Source organism: Protopterus annectens, chromosome 16.part0 (genome assembly GCF_019279795.1).
Source record: "Protopterus annectens isolate FY-2018-M chromosome 16.part0, PAN1.0, whole genome shotgun sequence".
Classification (NCBI taxonomy): Eukaryota; Metazoa; Chordata; order Ceratodontiformes; family Protopteridae; genus Protopterus; species Protopterus annectens.
This window is the reverse complement of record NC_056750.1, coordinates 150,176,417-150,197,497: the sequence shown is the minus strand read 5'-3', so window position 1 is coordinate 150,197,497 and position 21,081 is coordinate 150,176,417. Positions and strand designations below refer to the sequence as shown.

The 21,081-nt window shown below is 39.1% G+C and overlaps 1 protein-coding gene across 1 annotated transcript in view; it reads right to left on the bottom strand.

Moving 5' to 3' along the window:
- The window catches only part of LOC122790535 (vomeronasal type-2 receptor 1-like), a 286,288-nt gene that overhangs the window by 8,033 nt on the left and 257,174 nt on the right, over nucleotides 1–21,081 (bottom strand). The window contains exon 5 of the mRNA XM_044058084.1: nucleotides 5,397–5,520. Within this exon, the coding sequence (XP_043914019.1) occupies nucleotides 5,397–5,520 (124 nt within the window). The remainder of the gene's footprint in view (nucleotides 1–5,396; nucleotides 5,521–21,081) is intronic.

Sequence of the window (21,081 nt, the reverse complement as noted above, 5' to 3'; positions counted from 1 at the left end):
TTACAGAAACTCCAGTAGTAAAATTTAGTTGTATTTTTGTATTATTGGTAGGAATACTAATTCCCTGTATAGTATGATTACCACACTTCTTCACATAGGTGAAGATTAGCCGTTGTATTGATGGTGGATATTTTTTTTTAATTTTCTCCTTTTTCCAAATAAAATATAGGAAATTTACAACATTTAATAGTAACTTTGGAATTAAATTTAAGGGTTACTTTAAGACTATCTGGTTGAATATAATAATGGCGCTCAACCATAGACCAAAAGGTAGCATTGATGGAAGTCCTTATATACCCGAAGATACAAGTAGCATTATATGTCTTGTGTTTGGATTGGATTTCTATATAGTGGTTCCTTTTATCTGTCATCATTTGTTTTTTTACTTTATTTCATAGCTTCTGATCAATCCCTGTCTATTACTTTGAGTATTATTTTGATGCCATATGTCCCAGGCTTTGTCTCTTTGCTTAAGAAGTAGACAGGTATTTCTGGTCAGCAGGCAGTCAAGGGGCATAGCTGGATTTAGTTCTTACAGTTCTGACAGGAGCTAGGTGATTTAGAAAGTTAAGGAAAGTGTTGATGAAGTGTTCTACAGCACTATTGAGGGGGAGAAATGAGAGAGGTCTCCAGATGTATTGATTAAGTGCAGATATGAACTCTTAGGTTTTGAAATTATTTGTATAGTGGTTGGGAAATTTTAATTGATTTAATTGGTGCCTAATTACATAAGTGGGTAGGTGATCACTGAGAGTTTCTGGGAGGGAGCTTGAGAGGTAGGATTTATGTGGTCTGTTGGTGAGTATCCAATCTAGGATGGGCTCCTTTTTTGATGTTTTATCTACAAGTGTTGTAGTATTGATTAATCGAGTGAAGCCATGTAGATTAATGTGGTTAGTGGGGCGGAGTGAGTCACAAGATGATCAGTTGATATTGATGTCACCTAGTATGATTGTTTCTTGGGAAAGCTTTCTGGATGCCCAGTCTAGAATGAATTCAAAAGTATTAATGTTGTTGCCAGGAGGTATGTTTGTAGGAATTAAATATAGGTGTTAGTTGCCCGTTTGATACTGCAAATTGTTTAATGATATAATACAGTATTCAAGTACTATTTCATACTTGGAAGGCTGTGACTATGAAAAATGTTGTATGAACATTTCAAAACTTGCATACAGTACCACTTTCCTTAGTCATGGTCACTATTGTGCAATAAAAGAATTTATCACTAGAAAGAATCGTACCTGAGCAGTACACCAGTGATGAAATGGGGCAGGACTAGCATAGTGGAACAAACCAGTTCTGAGAAACTTTGTCTTATAAATGTTTTTATTTATCATAAAACTTTTGACCATTTAATAGTGTTTAATTTTCATCCATCACAGTAGCAAAGCTCTTTACCATAGCTTAAGCCAATGATGTAGGTTTTGTGCAATACTTCATGGCAATGGTAGAAAAAAATAACTGGATTTTAAACAGAAAACCTGCAAATAAGCAAATTAGGCACTAGTAGAGGATGCATAGAAAGAAATAAAGTATACTAAAAAGTAACTAAATAAGTAAAAGTATGTCCAGGAAATGTCTTTAGTGTGTTATAGATTATTTTAATTTTTGCTACGATAGTCCTTATGAAGTTGAAAGGTATGCTACTTGGATACCAGCTGCCAGACTAAAGAGTTTTGTATTATCTTAGTGCTGTAACCATCATTCTGCGATATGTTTTCCTACTTCTAACCTAAACTGAAGCAAACTCTTTCACTATACAATGCGATTTCCAGGTTAAAGCTTGCCATAGAGAACGCCAGTAGCAGTTGCTTGAGAATGTTTTTTCCCTTTTCACCACCGGTCCCTCTTTATCCTCTCTGTACTCACATGCACAATTCTCTATCCTATGTAGTGCTCCTCCCATAAATCTAGTCTAACACTTGCACTTCCACAAGATTCCTTTGGTGCGCCAACATTACCCTTAGTTTACTCAGGAGCAGGGGATTTATCATGTGAGTAGTCAGTGAATGTACCTTAATAAAGCCCTGTTCACTGTAGATTTCTTTTCATACATTATGTGACTGAGTGACCTGATTACCAAGCAGTACCTTTGTATATTGTGACTAACCAGGGGAAAGGGCTATCAAAGATTTTGCAGCAATGGAGTCAGTGTCAGAGAGTTGGCATTGCATAGTGACAATTGTTTCTCTTTTTCTATGTCTGTGAAATCATAGAATTGGATATATATGTGTAAAAGAGCAGATTGCATGGTGTTCCATATACCGAGTGGTTTGCATAGTTTGTAGGATATTTTATTTCTCCAGAAAAAAACATGTTTAATTTGGTGGTTTCTTGTTTTATTGGTTGCTGGTTACTTTTTTCTCTTGTTTTTTTTATTACATGTGGTCATTCAGTTTGAAAGGATTTGATTATGTGTGTTTTCCCTTTGGGTAGTTAGTTGATGAAAGGCATTATCAATCTCTATGGTCATTTGGAATGCACTTTGTAATTTGCAAGAAACTGGCGTATGTTTCCCAAACAATGGTTTTCTGGCTCCATTCAGTCCCTGTCATAAACTACTCACTTACTTCTGATTGCAAAGCCTTCTCCTTCATTTGGACCCAGTAAAAAAGAATCCATCAGCAAAACACCCCCCTATGTTTTCAGCTTTAAAATAAGCAGTGAGGTCACATCATAATAACATTTCCAAACTACATTGAACAGTGTAGAGTAACAGGAAAGTCTTATTCAGCACCAATTCCACATTTATTCAGTCCTATCTCCCCATCCCACATCCCCCAACTAGCTCTGCTATTTTCGATACCTACCAGTAAAATGCACATCCTCCTCCAACTATCACCTGACAACATCCTCTGGTTCTCCTGCTACTAATACCCAGCACACACTCTCCCAGCTTTCTCATAGTTATTATCTGTTTCATGGCTTCCACTGGGGTCTCCTCTCTCATATTCTCCTCTTACTTTGTCTCATTATTTCTTTTTGCAGCCTCTTTCTTTACAAAGATTTGTATAACTCCAACTGATTTATGTTGCTAACACATTGACAGAAGATATAAAAACACATGCAAACATACACACACATCTTTTTAGATAGATAGATAGAGATAGATAGATAGATAGATAGATAGATAGACAGATAGATAGATAGATAGATAGATAGATAGATAGATAGATAGATAGGTAGATATGTGCATGTATGTGCAATTTTATAAGGATATTTACTTTTATGTAGACAATCACCTTTTTATCATTGTATCTGGTAGAAATCTGATCCACATGGACCTTTTCCAGGCTTACTCAGAATCCTTTTCTAATTACGTAACTTATTCAAAGTCACACGGTATGGAAATGGAAGCTAAAACAGTCAACCACTGGACTCTACATTAAATAGATTGTGTGTGTGTGTGTGTGTGTGTGTGTGTGTGTGTGTGTGTGTGTGTGTGTGTGTGTGTGTGTGTGTGTGTGTGTGTGTGTGTGTGTATCTGTGTGTATAGGTATATATATATATATATATATATATATATATATATATATATATATATATATATATATATATAAATATATGTATATATATATATATCTATGGGTTCCCTACATTAGACCAACAGCTCGGAAGATCGACACTCAAAACACCGAAGCCAGAAGAACGACGAAGCAGATGACCGACAAGTCATAATCCCAACAGTAAAAACACTGACAGGGGTAACTTGTGAGGCGACCCTATAAGTGTGTGATAGTGAGGGACTTAGGGTTAGGGTACGAGTAAGGTAATTGTGTGATAGTGAGGGACATAGGGTTAGGGTGCGGGTAAGGTAAGTGTGCGATAGTGAGGGACTTAGGGTTAGGGTGCGGGTAAGGTAAGTGTGCGATAGTGAGGGACTTAAGGTTAGGGTGCTGATAAGGTAAGTGTGCGATAGTGAGGAACTTAGGGTTAGGGTGCGGGTAAGGTAAGTGTGCGGTAGTGTCGGACCTTAGGGTTAGGGTTTGGGTTAAGGATAGTGCATAGATTTTATAGGTTTTGTGTAAGGTGTAGTGTAGGTTTTTAGGTTGTTGGTGTGCTTGTGTTGTGTGTAACAGTGAACTTTATGTTTTGTTAAGTGTCGGGATTGTGGTTTGTCGGGCATGTGAACTTTCATGTTTCTGAGGTTTCTTTCTTCTGGCATCGGTGTTTTGAGTGTCGAATTTCCGAGCTGTCAGTCTAATATAGGGAACCTATATATATATATATATATATATATATATATATATATATATATATATATATATATATATATATATACACAAACATACACACACACAAATATATATATATATATATATATATATGAAATATTTTTAAGGATATTTTTATGTGTGCTTTATATCTTTATGGACAATCTCCTTTTAATTTGAAAGTTGTTGAGCAGAGGTTAAGAAGAATTCATCTCATACATCATTCTCAGCTCTTATTTTTTTCTCATCTACAGGCACATTTTCTAATGTTTTGTATTCTTAGATGTTGAAATAGATTTAGAAAATAGAATGTTAAGTTCAAAAATTTACAAACATCCTAGTTTCATGAGATGTTATCTACATGGACCACACTAAGCATGCTAGTTGTATGAGAACTATTAAAGTTAAAAGTCTGTCAATTACTTTCTCTAGGATTATAGTTTATTTACAAGTATCATTGGAAGACGTAAGAGTATGACCCGTCACAAGGTTTGAAAATAGTACTGGTATGGTAACACTTGTCAATTTCATTTTAATCTCGTATAAAAATTTGGAACCAGCCCCCATTTTGCTTGTGACACAACTAAAGTTGTCTCTGTATCTACATCAGCACCTGCAAGGTTTTCTACTCGTAAAAAAAATACAAGAAGTCTTGCACATGTGGTCTATGACTATCTATACATTGTTATAACTAAGATTACTGTCAGTGCATTTTATATATATGTGTGTGTGTGTGTGTGTGTGTGTGTGTGTGTGTGTGTGTGTGTGTGTGTGTGTGTGTGTGTGTGTGTGTGTATACTCTTTAGTACATCATCAGTTAAAAAAAGGTTTTGTGATCTGCATACCACCACATCCCCTCTCCCCAGGATGGGCATACCTGAGCTGCTATTCAAACTCAGCTTACCCAGCCTCTGTCAGGCCACTGTCCATCCGTCCATTTGTATTCTGCATAAAATTATGCAAAACAAGTAGAATACATTCATAGTAAGTCCAGAATATACCAACACAATTTACATTTCAATTTATGTTTTATTTCTACTGACGCAACACCATTCTCAGATAGTCTGAATTACAAGACAACATTTAAAAACACGTAACAAATGAAATAGTCAGAACTTCTGTTTTATGTCCTATCCACTATTTGCTCTGCTTAGACTGAATGTTTTAATCATCTCAGTTTACCTGTTTGATTTGCAATTTCTCCCGGGGAGCATGCAATACAGTCAAAACAACAAGATGGCTGACCCTGTCTTGTAGATTTTCTGAATCCAACATGACAGTGTTCTCTACAGACAGATACAGGAACCTAGAAAAAAAACATAATAAGATGTTTACTATAATGAATTAATATATAAAAAAATACAGCATTTCTGTGAGTCATTATATTAATCTCACAATCTCCTGTTCCAACCTTCCAAAGCCACCCAAAACACCCCCCCACTTCAACATTCTCGCGAAAAACAATACCATCATCTCTCCACCAGAGCACACAAAATTACCCGGTGTGGAAATAGACAACAAACTTAGATTTGACACCCACATATCTCAAACAATAAAAAAAGTTCATAAGAAACTTGGTGCATTATATCGGAGCCGCCAATTCCTAACCAAGGCAGTTAGAATCTTCATAGCCAATTCCCAGCTAATCTCCACCCTACTCTATGCATCCCCCAATCTTACCAACCTTAGACAGACAGACCTATACAAGCTGCATGCTTGTTACAACAAAATTGCTATATTTGCCACTGGAACTTCCTAACGCAGCCATCACTGTATCTCCCTTAAAGAACTAAACTGGCTAGAACTCCCACAACTCCTTCACTTTAATCAACTCACCCTTGCAAATAAACTTGTTAACCATCCCCTTAACATCCCTTCCCTTCAAACCCTTCTCCAGCCCTATCACTCCACTAGGCCCCTAAGATCAAGCAACAAAAATCAACTCACTGTTATCAAACCCAAAAACTCAGCAGGAGAAGCCATATTTTCATGTACCGTATCTAAACTGTGGAACAATCTTCCACCCTCTATAACTACTCTATTTTCCAGCAGCCTTTTCAAGACTGCATTCAAATTCTACTTAAATTTGCACTGGCTTTGTCCTTGTTCTAATCCAGACTAACACCCCCAGCCTTACCCCCCCCCCACCTAGACTCTTAACCCAACTATACTACCACCACTACTAACCACAGTCAGAAATAGCTAGTTGTCTTTACATACTTTAAAATCTTGTCTGACAACTTTGTTACAAATATTGTAAACGACAAGAAACTATCTTAACTTGCAACATTTACTGTATAAACTGCTGATAATCAATATCTTGTTATTGTATTAAAGCCAACAACCTGTAATGTTGTTTACTATTGCTGCAACTTTGTAACTCTATTTATCATGTACATGACGTGGAGCTTTTCTCCCCGGGCATCTGCTGAAAAAGGACCTGCGTCCAGTCTGAATTTCCCGATAAACAAATGTAAATAAATAAATAAATAAAATAATAAAATAAAATGTAAGGTCGTTAATGAAAAAGGTTAAATACTGTTTCCCATGCTGGTATTATAGATTTCTTGACCCATCACTTTTCAAGGAGAGCAATATTTTCTGCAACACTCAAATGAATTCTTGCTTTTTTGATCTACATGCTGTAGTGATTTTTTTATTTCCAACTCTGGTGAAGTAATGGGGTCCGATTCTAAAAAACCTGCTCTCAGTGTAAGCAACCACTTACACTAACAGCTGGTTAATAACAGGTCTTTTGGTATCTGGCCACCAGTGTAAGCCTGTTTATAGATGGGCCTTATAATGAAGTAAGTCACTTACACTGAGAGCATCTCTTTTGGACCCTGGCCCATAGTCTTGTAACTTTGACTACAAACATGAAAATACATAAGGATACAGGGATCCATGGCCTGGAGTGAGTTTCCATCCAATAAGGCATGCTTGTCTTCTATAGAAAGCTACTAGGAACTTTTAGAAATGTTATTTAAAATCTTCACCACCTGTTTCTACCTTATTCTTCCTATAAAGCAGAGCTAAATTGTGTAAATTGTCAGCCCATCCTGACCACATCTCCAGGATATGTTGTCATACTTTCTACCATCCCTAAATAAGTCTATTTGGTGGTAAAATGCTAGAAGTGCAGATGCTCATTTATTGATTCATAGTCTGTCTCCTTTATTAATACTGTAAACCCTTTTCCATTCTTCTGGCTACTGACTGACAGAAACATTCCTTCAGATTTGTGCCATCCTACTTTCTTTCAGAAAGATCCAGACAAATAGAGCCTCCTATACCATCACATGTCACATGTTACTAACAACGAGTGCCATAAAATGTCCCTAGAAGAGCTCCAGCATTGCACACCTGACTGCTCCTTACAGAGTATCATCTGATACATGTGAACCATTACCCAGAATGTAGTGAAAAGTGGTATTTAAAAGTACTAAAATCATACATTTTAGAGTTAGGTTTTCTTCCCTGTGGCAAAAAACCTTCTTAAAAATATATCAATGTTTTTTGTACACTTGGAGCTTTTCTCCCTGAGCCTCCGCTGAAAAAGAGTTTGAGCTCAGTCAGACACTCCCGGTCAACAAATGTAAAATAAAAATAAAATAAATAAATCTGGTTTCACAAATGTATAACTTTTTTTTTCCTAGCTTGCCAAAAATGCTGTGGAATCAACTTGCTGACCATATGGAGTTCTCAAATGGAAGAGCTATGGCCAAAACTACACTACAAATTTTCATCTTCTGGCAGGTCGCCCTGCCATTGCTGTATCCAATTGTCAGGTATACTGTATATTTAAGATGAGCTCACTAGATCATCCATATGGCACCTCCAAAGATACCATGCTATATTAACTTCCACTGAGTATGTGGATAAATGTAAAACACCTCATCCACTCATATCTACCAGGTCAAATGCTCTTCCTCCTCAGAGTTTGTTTCTCAGCTGTTCCTAGGATACAGTCATCAAATACATATTGGATGTCATATTACAGGGGCAATTTCTGGGTAAGGATGATTTTCTCAAAATAAATAATATGTGTAAAAGTACAATTAGTTTGATCTGCTTAATTTTTGCCTGTCAGTGTATTGGACTTTTAAAATCCCTGCTAAAGCAAGTCACATGTGTTCATTTTTAAATTATGAAGATGTCTAAGTATGGTAGACTCCAGTGTTTATCCTATTTGAAGATCTAAATATGTGGGGAAAAGGCTCTGAAATAAAGCCTCGTGGCCCTTTCTATTGTCTAAGTCTTATTAAAACTATTTGGGCTCAGTATATTTGATACCAGATAACTCTTGAACCTTTCTGACTAATGTTAGCAAACTGTGGGTTATCCTATCAGAATTTTATCCTGTGACCATGTAATAACCTGTGAGGAGTTACAAATAATCAGCAGCCCTTCCCTTCACTCTCCAGATTTTATTTACTAAAGAGAATAGACAGTTAGGGCTAGTTGTTCCGTAACGATTATAACTAGTGCAAGGGAAAGTGAGTAAGCTCGTGTTTAACTCATCTCTCTATTCTTACCTCCCTGGACATTCCTCACTAGCAGATTGTGGTAGACTTTCCAACCATGCCAAACATTTTCCTCAAATACCCTGCTACAAGTACATAAAACATGTAAATCTCATTCGAACATGTCAAAATATTTTTTATGTCAAAAAGTATAATGTTCATATTGGATTCAACTCATAAGAGAATCAGACACACAATGTTGTTGTGTCTTTTGGCTTTTCCTGGTTAGGGGTCGCCACAGCGAAACTCCGGTCCGCTAATGATTGGCAGTAGATTTTTACGTGCCGAGTTGCCAGCCCTGACGCACAACCTTCAACGAAGGTACACCCATTCACACATGTCTCCACACAGAAGACGCTCTAACTGAGAATCGAACAGGACAACATCTTACTGTGAGGCGACAACGCTACCACAGCACCACCACCGCATGCAATAGTTTATTTATTTTTTATTTTACATTTATTTACTGGAGAGGCCTGACTGTCTTTCTGGCCCATTTTCAGCAGAGGCCCAGGGAGAAAAGCTCCACAAGTATTGTTTACAAAGCAATTATTTAAAACAGTTTGACAAAAAATACACTATACAGTTTTGACATAATATTATTAGACAGTTATGACAGTGAAAAAAAGAACTTGTAACTTGTCAGTGATCTGTTTGCCTTTTAGATATCGTTTCTGAGACACTATTATTAAGGTGGGTAATATTCTATCTAATTAATGGCATACTATCTGAGACAAAAATTCACTGTCAAGATTTGTCCAAGAAATTAGGTAGAAGATTCCAATATCTGTAAGTTGTTTACTCTTAGAGATAATTGTAATTATTGCTTGGAACATTGTGGGTGTAAGGCACTCCTCTTTCCAGATTATGTTAAATAGCTATGTCAGTTCTGATGAACGATTTGGCTCCTCCATTTATATAATTTAACTGGGTATCCATCTGGAACTGCTCACTTGTTTGGTTTTAATGAACATATAGCTGCCTGACCTTCACTGATCCTTATGACAAATTTTAGCACTTGTAAAGAAATCTGATCAACAGTGTGACCCCGTACAGGAAAGTCAACATATTCATAAGAATTAAGTTTACCTTCCAAAGAGTATGACACAGAGTTAGAGTTTCTGAGTTCTTCCCTAATGGCCTTCTTATCCCCAATACTGTTACCAACTATATTCTTTACACCTAACAGTTTTTTTTAATTTATCCTCTGAAAAACACCATGATATCTATCAAAGATTAAATGCTATGTGGAACCACCATGTATCTCATCTTTGTACAGGTTATGCCATTGCCTGTGAGTGATAAGTATTTGAATTCCATTTGTAGTCTGGGTACCTTTAAGTTTCAATTGTTATCAAGGTGCCTTCCCCAACTTCTTTTCTCATTAATTTTTTATCATTGCTTTTTCCTAACTTAAATAAGGTCCATATTCTTATGATTCTTTCTCCATTCCTCTTACATTAGTTGGGTTTTAATTGCTGCTTTAACCTCATCCCAGTAATGAAGACAAATATCTCCTTTATCCATCTGTTTTTGGGATATGCTGGATGTCTTGTTTTGCTTTTTGCTTGTACCCTTCATTTGTAAGCGTTCCATCTTCAATGGCTGAAAGCTTTTCTCAGGTTGAAATGAGAGGCTCAAAGTGATTTCCATGTAATATCATATAACTCTTTCTAGAATATCCAGTGACTGAATCTCTGTAATCTAGGTAGCTGGTAACAGAATCATGTCAGTTCTACCGTCATGTTTGCCAGTGCTCCTGGTGAAAATGTGTTGCCTCTTGGTGGGGTATTTATACCTCTAGGTATCTATCTGTCTTACCTTATTTATGATGGAACCATGAGTTGAGACTTACAATGAAATTTTGTTTTATCAAGTAACCTAACCATGGAGGTATTATATGTCAAATTAAAATCTCCACCTAAAACAGCTCTGTATCCTGATTTGTATAGCTTTTCCACTTTTTGATTACTGTAGAGCAAAACTCTGGATTGTCCTTTTCAGGCCCTTATAAGTTATCTATTTCACAATTAAGCCTCCAAATTCATATTACCCAGCTGCCATAACCACTAATTTCTATATAATAGTTAGAAAAGCATGCATTCTCTTTTCTAATATGGCTACTTATTTCTTGCTGTCCCGGCTTATGATCTAATGAAATTACTAAACAAAAATTGTCATTAACCTACCCCATGATTTAATAAAATCTGTGTAGGCTCCATGAGGAGTTTACAAAGAATGCACCTGTGTACACAGCCATGATTCTCCCTTGGCAACACGCCATACATATTTATTATGGTGCACTGCCAAGGGAGATCACAGTAACATGGATGCTGAATCCATGTAGGCAACAGTGTAGAGGCTGTCCCATACTTGTGGCCTGTCTAGAAAAATTCTGGACAGTTGATAAGCACAATACAATACCGTCCGGCTGGTTATCCTGGACTGAAAATGAACAATAGATTATACTGCATGAAATTGCAATTTATTTATTTATTCTTTTTACATTGATGTGTTTGTTTGCATGGTGCAGCACGTTATGCAACCATGCTTAGCTTTGCTCACATATACAGTAGACAACCTGCTACACATCTAAAAATGAAAACCAGATGTATTCAATTTTAATTGATTTTTTTCATTTACATGTTTGCGCTGTGTGGCGCATTGCTTAGCGATACTGAGCTGCACTTAAATATATACAGCAGACATCCACCAGACATCTAAAAATAGAAACCGGATGTATTCAATTGTTGTAGAATTGCAGTGCTTAGCAACATGCAAACCCATGCAGTGAAGCTGCACTACTCTTACAGGCATAAGTAGTAAGCAGTATATGTGAAGATATAAAACTTCCTTTCAGTACCCAGTGGCTAGATAGGTTGAGTCATGGCCCACAGTGTAGGAGGTCCTGGGTTTGAATCCTGAGCAGTCATACTTTTTACATATATTGCTGTGAAAATGTGTCAGGTGACTGAAACATTGGTTTAATTTAAAATTAAAAAATTGCTACAGTTGTAAAAGCTGCACAATGCTAAGCAGCATTTAAACAGGGTCAAAAGTCTATTCCCATGTGTGCATTGCTAAGTTTCACTTACACATGGTTTGTGTGAATTTGCATGGTGCTAAGTGGCACAGCACTTTTTTGAAAGTTACAGCATGACGTGCAAGGGTGGGAATGCAGCCTATTTAAAGGCCAAAAGGTGGGATTTCCACATCATTCTTTGGAGTCTTCACTTGTCTGTGGATATGCCTGGTGCTATTGGTGAAGGAGTGCCCTTTGGTGTGCAGAAGTGGGGAGCACAGGAGCCCAACGTTTTTGTTGGACTCCTAGTTAAGAATTATGAATCCGAACCAAAGAGATCAAGAACCAATGATAACAATACAGTGAAGACTGCAAAAAGTACCAAGCCAGCAGCGAAGTAAAAACTCTTTTAATTCACAGTAAAATCCAATAAAATTGAGCACTTTCATGAGAGTGCAACAAACACTTCATCAGAATCATATTCCCACCCCATTATATGAGAAAGCAGATGGATTCTACATTGAGGCCTTATATCTCCTTCAGTAGCTACATGGAATTGCCTGATTAGCAAATCACCTGTGTATGCTTCAGTTAGCATTCCTGAATGACAGATTGGTTCAGAGGCAATAACCTGCTAATGAGAGCCATCTTAAAAAGGCAGACTCCTAGCTAGGGAAACCATTGTGTATGAGAGCTACTTTCTATAATGAACTCATTGTCACAACATGTATATATCTGTATCTTTCAAAAGAGGAGTATTGTTATCCATCAGGTATGTAACCATTTTGTTTTCAACATGATGCATATGTTTTAACATAATTACGGAGAATGGGGATTACATCAGTAATCACCTTTCTTAGAACTGTAGAGGTGACATGCCATTAATCTGCAGCTGTGTAACAGCTTCAGAGGAAGTAGACTATAGCAAAGGTTTAATGGTGTCTGTTAACTGCTCATTGGAGGCATGCTGTGCCTCCACCACCTGTTGCAGGTGCCTCAGTATGTGTCACTCAGCATATGTTTAGGGCCATCATGGAGGCACAGGCATGTTCAGAAAGGAACTCTAAATGAATGGTCAGGGTTATGGATGCAGTATAGTCTGACATCTTTGACCACCTCCACCACATTGCTGATACCCTGGATTGGTTGACTGACACACTGGAAAGACATTGGTCTGAGACAGATCACGCACTGTCTGCCTTGGAACGCACATTTTCTGGGATGGAACGTCTGGTTGGAGTTGAGTGTTGGACTCATGAACATAGGTCAGCAACTACATCTGCTGAGAGTCCACGTGGCCATGAACAATCACAGTCCCTTAGTGGCAGTACATCCAATGCTCCAGATAGGAGTATGCTGTCTACACCAAGATGTGGTAGGCAATGGGCTCATGGTCTTGGGTGGTCCCATGGAGAACATGGTCCCAGCAGACAGCAGTCACCCTCAGGTAGTAGCCCAGCATCTGACCTTGGGTATGGAGGTGCCAATGCAACTCCTGACAGAGCTACTTCTCATTTTCTGGGGCAGAGATGATGAACTGTCAGCTCTACCATGCATGGCTCAAAGCTACATTCATGTAGGGCTAGTACTGACCATGGCTGTGTTCATGCAGACACTCACACACCACACTCACACTCATGTCACCTACAGACACACGACACATTTACATGGTTCATCTTGCCTGCTCCCCTTTCTGACTCACACACACATAGTTGTCAACCTATTGGGTCAGCCTAGGTCTCCTGCACCCCCATACATCACCCTGTGCAAGTGATGATAGATACATGTGCCACATTCCTATCATCATTGTCATCTATGCAAGGAAATGAAGCTATGTGTTTGATGCATAGAGTGACTATCTAAATTAATATGTATTTGTTTGATACATTGTTGCCTTTGACATGCTAAATGTACTGCCCAGTCAAACAGTTTGAATGCTGCCATTTGTAATGTGCAAACCACATTATGTTGTGTACGTTACATTGGATGCTGTTGTAATGGCTGTCTAGTCACACAATGAAAGGTGTCTCATGGCACTGTTTATGTTTCACTTTTAGGATTGTGTAGGACACACCTGTGGGTTCACATCTACAATAAACCCATCAATGTCAGAGCACAGGATAGAGTGACAGCACAGAAGAAGAATGTCATCAGAAAGGTAAAACGTTATACAGTAAGCTCTCAGTTAACCGGCACCCATAGGGAGTGATAGATGCCAGATAACTGTAGGTTTTGGTTGCTTGAGAGTAACTATTAAAAATAGGCATGACTAATACTGTACACTATGCCATTTGTTTGGTTTGACTTGTTCTCAGGTTGGGGAGAGAGGGAATTTATTCCTATCTTCCTTTTTAAAACTCCAAAACTCTAAAAATGAAAGTTATATTTCTGTGGGAGAAAACAGAAAAGTGCAACTCATGAAAATTGTACTGTATTTCTTCATTTTTTTTTTTTGTCGGTTGCTTGAGTTCCAGTTAACTGAGAGTTTAATGTAGTTGCATGGCTCCATGGGTTCATACGTGTACAATAGGCTAACAAAAACAAGGGCATCTTTCATCCTAGCTATGCATCCCTAAACTCTGACAAAGTCTGAAACCCTTAATAAGTGTAAGGAGGGTTTTGGGAACTGACACATGGACAAGCTGGGGGATGTGAGGTGAACTATCCACAGTTTCGCTGTGACCATTAGAGACATTTGTCCTAAAGCAGGTATAATTGTCATGTTCCCTATCCTGTCATGTAACTTGCACATGATTTTCGTTTGGGCAGAACTGTGCTTCACATGCATGGGAAGCCTGTTACATATTGGGTGTAGTGTCTGGGCAACATATCTGTCTGTACAGCATGTCCTGTTTATACCACAGTCAAGGTGTAGGTGTGTTGGACAGATTATTCTCATGTTAGTCCTTTCTTGGATATGCTGAAGGTACACAGTGGAGTCTGACAGCTTCCTGCATGGCAAGCATGAACTTCCCCTCCAAAGCATGTCAGAGACAGAATACATAATTACAGGCTTGATGAGGTCTGCATAGGACATGTTATGTAGACTGTGTATTAGTTTACTGTGGAACCTCTGTGGATGTGACATTTTTCAGATATGCCTGGTTAGTTACATACCAAAGGTGACATTGCACTCAATGGTAAGTGTGATGAATGCTGAATATAGTGGAACAATGACTGCCTTGGATTTACATTCCATACCTTTGTTTATAGGTTGTGTAACACAGAATGCATCTCCAAATATTACCAACCCCTGACAGTCAAAGACTAGATCCCTATCTATGTGTCTGTAAGTCCCTGACTTCTGGGTCAACTGATGGAGGTGTGTGGTCAATATGTTAGTTTCCATGGGTGGATAACTTCCCACGGGAAGGTATTGTGCATTCCGTGGCATTTACTGTTAGTCCATGGCTCTGACAACAACTGAATGTCTGTGTCAGCCCATCCTGGATAACTGTTGAGTCAGTGTGGGATTCAATGACAGCTTCTAATTTGTTGTCTTCTGAAAATTTAGTCAGTCAGAGGCCAATGACAGTGGCCACGACTGCAGTGAAGTAAATGCCTAGAAGGCACACAAACCAACATCACACATATCTACATGTGCAGAGGTCCTTACCAGACACATAAGTAAACACCAAACACCTCAGAAACCCAAACGCAAGCTTGCTACACATAATCATACCTCTGCAGAACACAGAACACATAATAGTTCATGCACCACTGCCTCATCAGTCAAGCACCTAAGGCAAAACACAAAATCAAACATATTACTCATCATGAGACACATTGATGTGCCTCTCACCAGGCTGCATAAGGGAAAGGTCACAGTGAGCTTTCTGTGAGGTGCCAGGATATGCCATATCCCACATGCACTCAAGACTGTCAACATCAGGTACTGTTATGACTACGTCATAGTTCCTGTTGGTGTGTATGACTTGAGACATACATGTCTGGACTGTATGCAAAAACATGACTGGGCTGATGGACTATGCATCTCAGACAGGTATGCCCTTGGCCTTGTGCTGCATTTTGCCATCACCTAGGATGGTGGTGCCATACAAATGAAAAATGACTGATGTCAATAATTGCCATAGTATGTGGTGTCAGTGTAAGGGGATCTACTATCTGTCAGCCTGCGATTACCTGCTCAACAGACCTGAATGCTTTTCCAGAGATGGCCTTCATCTGTCACCCTGGGAATTTTGGTTACTGGTCAAGGCTGTTGCCACCCCCATAGTGCATTTTGGTGTCACAAGGAAAAACTTTCCAGTGAGAAAATGCCATCTACAAACAACATCACAGTTATGCTGCTAAATGCTGGGAATGTCACCACTAAACTCCACTCAGTGGAAGCTGTCCTCACCTTGGAAGATGCAGACATTTGTGCAGTCACAGGCACCTTGGTCAAGGCTGTGGAAAGCACCACAGCCATACCAGGCTGCACCTCCTTCCACACATTCAGACCTAAAACTTAAAGCATGCAAAGTAATGGAGGTGATGTATCCATATTCATTAGGACACATCCAGATTGGTTAGACATTATGATTCCCTGGAGAAACTGCAGGTGTTATTGACTGCTTGTATGGCCATTGCCAGCAACAGGAGCAACTCCATGAATAAGGACTCCCACTGTGCTTAAATGGATCTACTTGCGTCTATGAAGATACATCAAAGCAATATGGTTTTGGTTGACTTTAACTACCACCAACTGGGTTGATTACTCATGCTCAAACTCACTTGCTTAGATGTTAGTCAGTTTCTTTAACTGCAATGCCCTGAACTAGTGGGTTGACATCCACACAAGGGGAGACAAAGTACTGGATCGGGTGCTTGCCAATATGGGTGACCACTGTAGATCCTCCAGTGTAAAGTCCTTCCTGGTGAGATTTGACCACAGATTGGTCTCATTCAAAGTAAGTATCACACCTGAAACAGACCCTCCCCCCCCTTGCAGCATGCAAAGTAATAAATTTCATCAAACCAGATTGTAACCCGGGATGGTATAAATAGCTTGACTGCACCACCCCCTCAGATGGAACAGGCAACTACAGTGAGCTCTACACCAATGCTTTATACAAGCACCTGTACAACTGCATTGACTTACCTGTACCTGACAGGGGCAAAATAAGCTCCCCATGGCACAGCAAACCTACCTGGTGGACAAGTGCCATTAGCAGGCTTTACAATAAGACGTAGACATTGGTGTCTCACATTAGGAGGGAGGTGGCCCCTCCAAAATCATGATAGTCCTTTGTCACATTAAACAAGCAAATAAATGTTGTTGTGAAGTCCTGCACAACAAAATATGGGACAAAATTGCCATCCTCTACAAAAGACAACCACAAGGCATTGTGTAGTTACAGGTGTAACATAAAAGGAAAGGCCCACATTGTTGCCAAACTCGTACATAATGATAGCACATATAATTAGCCTGTAGACATAGCTATCCTGTTGGCCGACAGGTTATGTGACAACTGCACTCTCCTATCCACACCACACGTACACCATGACATCCCTACAATTTGCCCCGTATCTTGTATCTCTAAACAACAGGTACTAAATGATCTCTAAGGTGACAGACACAGCATCTATTGCACCTGCTAACATCCCAGGCTGCATCCTACATGGTATCCAACATGGATTACCAACACCATTGTAAACTCTTTGCAAACATAGTGTAACCACCAGCTGCATCCCAACTGACCTGAAATTGGCCACTGTTATCCCCTTGCACAGAGGTGGTGTATCCACTGACCATGGAAGCTATGGAGCTATTAGGCTGTCTAGCCATACGTGTAAGGCCATGGGGAAAATAATCATGGATCATATCAACAAAGATATAGGCAAGCAAAAACAATTGATTCTATACTTTTTGGATCTGTGATAGGCAGATTATGCCTGTTAAACCTGGTGGACATCTATGAGGCAGTCACCAATGACCTGGATGCTGGGACATCTGTGTATACAACCACCTGGACTTAGCCAAGTTGTTTGACACTATCCTTCACTCAGGGGGGATAACTCTACCTTACCATAGATAACCATGTCTCCACAGTGGTAAGAAGGGCATCATTGACAAACCAACCCAGCTAGCCATCAACAGTAATATCATTAGAGGGGTCACTAACTGGCTCACTGATAGCACTCATATAGTCAGAATAGGGTTATCCACCTCCAATAGCAGAACTGTAACCAGTGGTGTTCCACAGGGTTTAGTCCTGCATCCTCTAAGGTTTGGAATCCATTTATCCAATGTACAAAAACAAAGTGAATGTCTGTGGCTGAAAAGTTTTGCTGATGCCTGCAAACTGGGAACAATCATAGACTCTCTAAATTATGTCAATATCCTACAAGAGAGTCATACATGACCAAATGATTGTTGACAGAATCATGGAGTTAAACTGCAGACAAATATATGTAGTATCATTCCTTTTGGTACCAGCAATGTCTCTGCTAAGTAGCACATCAACAGCAACACCTTAAGTGCATACTCAGGGGTGAGAGACTTGGGCACATAGACTTGGCACACAGGTTTACACCTACCTTACCTTAGATCACCATGTCTCCACAGTGGTAAGAAGGGCATTATATCTTACTCATGTCATAACTGAGGGCACTGTCACCTGAATATAAAGTAGTTATAATCTCCTTGTACTCTTCCCTCACCAGGCCAATATGTGAGTACAATGGCCATTTTGTTATGTACGTTTCCAAGCACCAGTGGCAGTTGCAGAGATCACAAAGGTTCCTTACAAGGGAAATTCACGTCTTCAGCATCAGTCCTATGGCATCATCTGAAATCACTGTAACTTTAGTCTGTCTCATACAGACTACTCAGAGATTATCTCTGCCTTGCATATGAGGTAGTCTGTGACCCTGCTTTATTTATAATTCTGCATATCTGTAAGTCAAATGATACACGGATTACTCACTGTTAGGACCTTAACCTGGTATGTGACATCAATAAAACATGCTGGAGGGAGGGATATGTTTACCAGGGTTTAACAAACCTTTGCAACAGACTTCCACTTGACATCAAAAAACACACCTTATTGACCTTCTTCAGATGCAATCTGTACAATTGGATGGGTGACCATAAGTTCACCATGCGGGTTCTGCCTGTTTCCCCCCTTGGGCAAGGAAAATAGATGCTGATAGTGTAATTAAGGGTAAGAACTTGGCCAAGATTATAAGGCCCTACAGCCATAAGCCTAATAAGGTCCAATGATCCTATGATCCCATAGGCTGTATGAAATGCTTGGATTGACATCCACACATACCAACCTAGCCACAGTAAGAATGGCATCACTACCAGTTAATGTTTACAGGACACTGCACAGCACAAACACACACACACTCCAAGCTGGTTACAATGACATTGGAAACTGTGCTTACCTAGTTTTACACACAATAGATCACAGTATGTAAAGCACACACTGCGGCTCAAGTCTGACTTAACATGTCTTTAAGTATTTTTATGCTAGATGAAATAAGCAGGTTGTGGGGAGGACAGGAATTTTAAGGCCTGCATCACATGCTGCATGCAAAATAGGGCAAAACCCTGACTCTTTCTAAGTCAGTGTGGTAATTTTATTTGCTTTGTAGGGAAATGCATATAAAGACACAGCAGCTGGGCTGGAGAGAGATTTGAACCCCTACATATTTAGTTTTACACACTACAGATCACAGTATTTAACCCACATGCTACAGCTTAAGTCTGATATTAATATGGCTTCTGGAAGTCTTATGGTAGATGACATCAGCAGGTCTTGTGTAAGACAGGAGTTTGGAGGCCTGCTTCAACTGCAAGCATCAAAAAGTGCAGCTCCATTGCAGTGTGGAAGTCAGTAGGGGATTCACACTTGTTGTAGGGAGATGCATATAGACACACACACATACCAAGTGGGTAGAGTGAGATTAGAACCCCTACCTATCTAGTCCTACATACTATGGATCACAATACTTAACACACATGTCATGGCTTAAAGTCTGCTTTATAAATTACTTTATAAATGACTGCAGGTGAACTACGTGTAGAGGACATAAACAAGGCCTGTGTTGAACAGCGTGTGTGGCCTGCAAATTGACATTGCTTTTTACTGTCATCTGCATCTAGAAGTCTAGCAGTCAGACAACTGTTTTTAGCCTAGCTGTGTGGCAACAGTAGCCGTTTTGGCCATATTTGTCCATTTGCATTTGGATGGACAAGGTTGTGGCCAAAAAATAGTTGCCCTATCAATGCGTGAGTAAACAGCATTATACATTACACAACTTGTTCACTTGGTATATGTGTGGAGACATCCAGCAGGCACAGGGGGCTGTAAGTAAGTGCATTATCTACCCCTTACTTTTGGTCTTTAGACCAACGTTATATATGTGTCATAGTGTAGCTTTAATCACACCCATTCTGGGTATATGGATATATATAGTGAGAGAGAGAGTAACAGACAGATATATATAGATATAGATATATAGCTATGTATTTATAGACACAGTACATTATACAAGGCATTGTGTGAGGAGCAACAGATTCGCACTCAGCTTAACTATGTGTATGATCATGCCTAGTGGGTGTTTTGGCTACTTATAAACTGACTCCAGCATGGGATTTTGTGTATTACACAATATGACATCTGTCCCTGTTTCTGCACTGCTGCACTTCACTTACATTGGCTAAGATTTTCTTAAGTTATCTTATATAAATAATATGTGACAGCGGTTAAAATAGTACAGCACAAACAGTCTGTAGAACACAAATTATTGCTACTCACATCCACAAAAAGTGGATACTTTTAGATTATAACCATGAGCGTCATTACACAAGGTGATTGCTTTAATCCTTTAAGCCACAGAAGCTGCTTGACAGATAAAGTGTCATTCATCACACAATCACCTGTTTAAATATGTACATTGGTTATTCCTCTGTTACCTAAGACAAGCAATGTATGATCAATTTCTATCATACTGTCCTGAGACTGACTGAAATGCTCATATACCATTGATGAGTTACTGTTAGACAGCAGTTAAAAGGGAACACTGCTGTATTGGGGTGGGGGAACAACACCACATGTTCTGCTGGGATACGCGATAGTGTAAGTATCATTTAACCCTACTGCTTAACATCCCCCTTCAATGCTGTATCAGTAATCTGTTGCAGTAAGACTGCTTGAATATTCCATGCATGAGGCCTACTGAATTGAAATGGAAACATGTTAGTGAAATTGTTATCTGTAGTCCCATGTGGATGTCATTTCTATCCAACTAGCCTACTATAGTTATTTGAATAATGTACCTGGTCCATATATACACTGACATATCATAA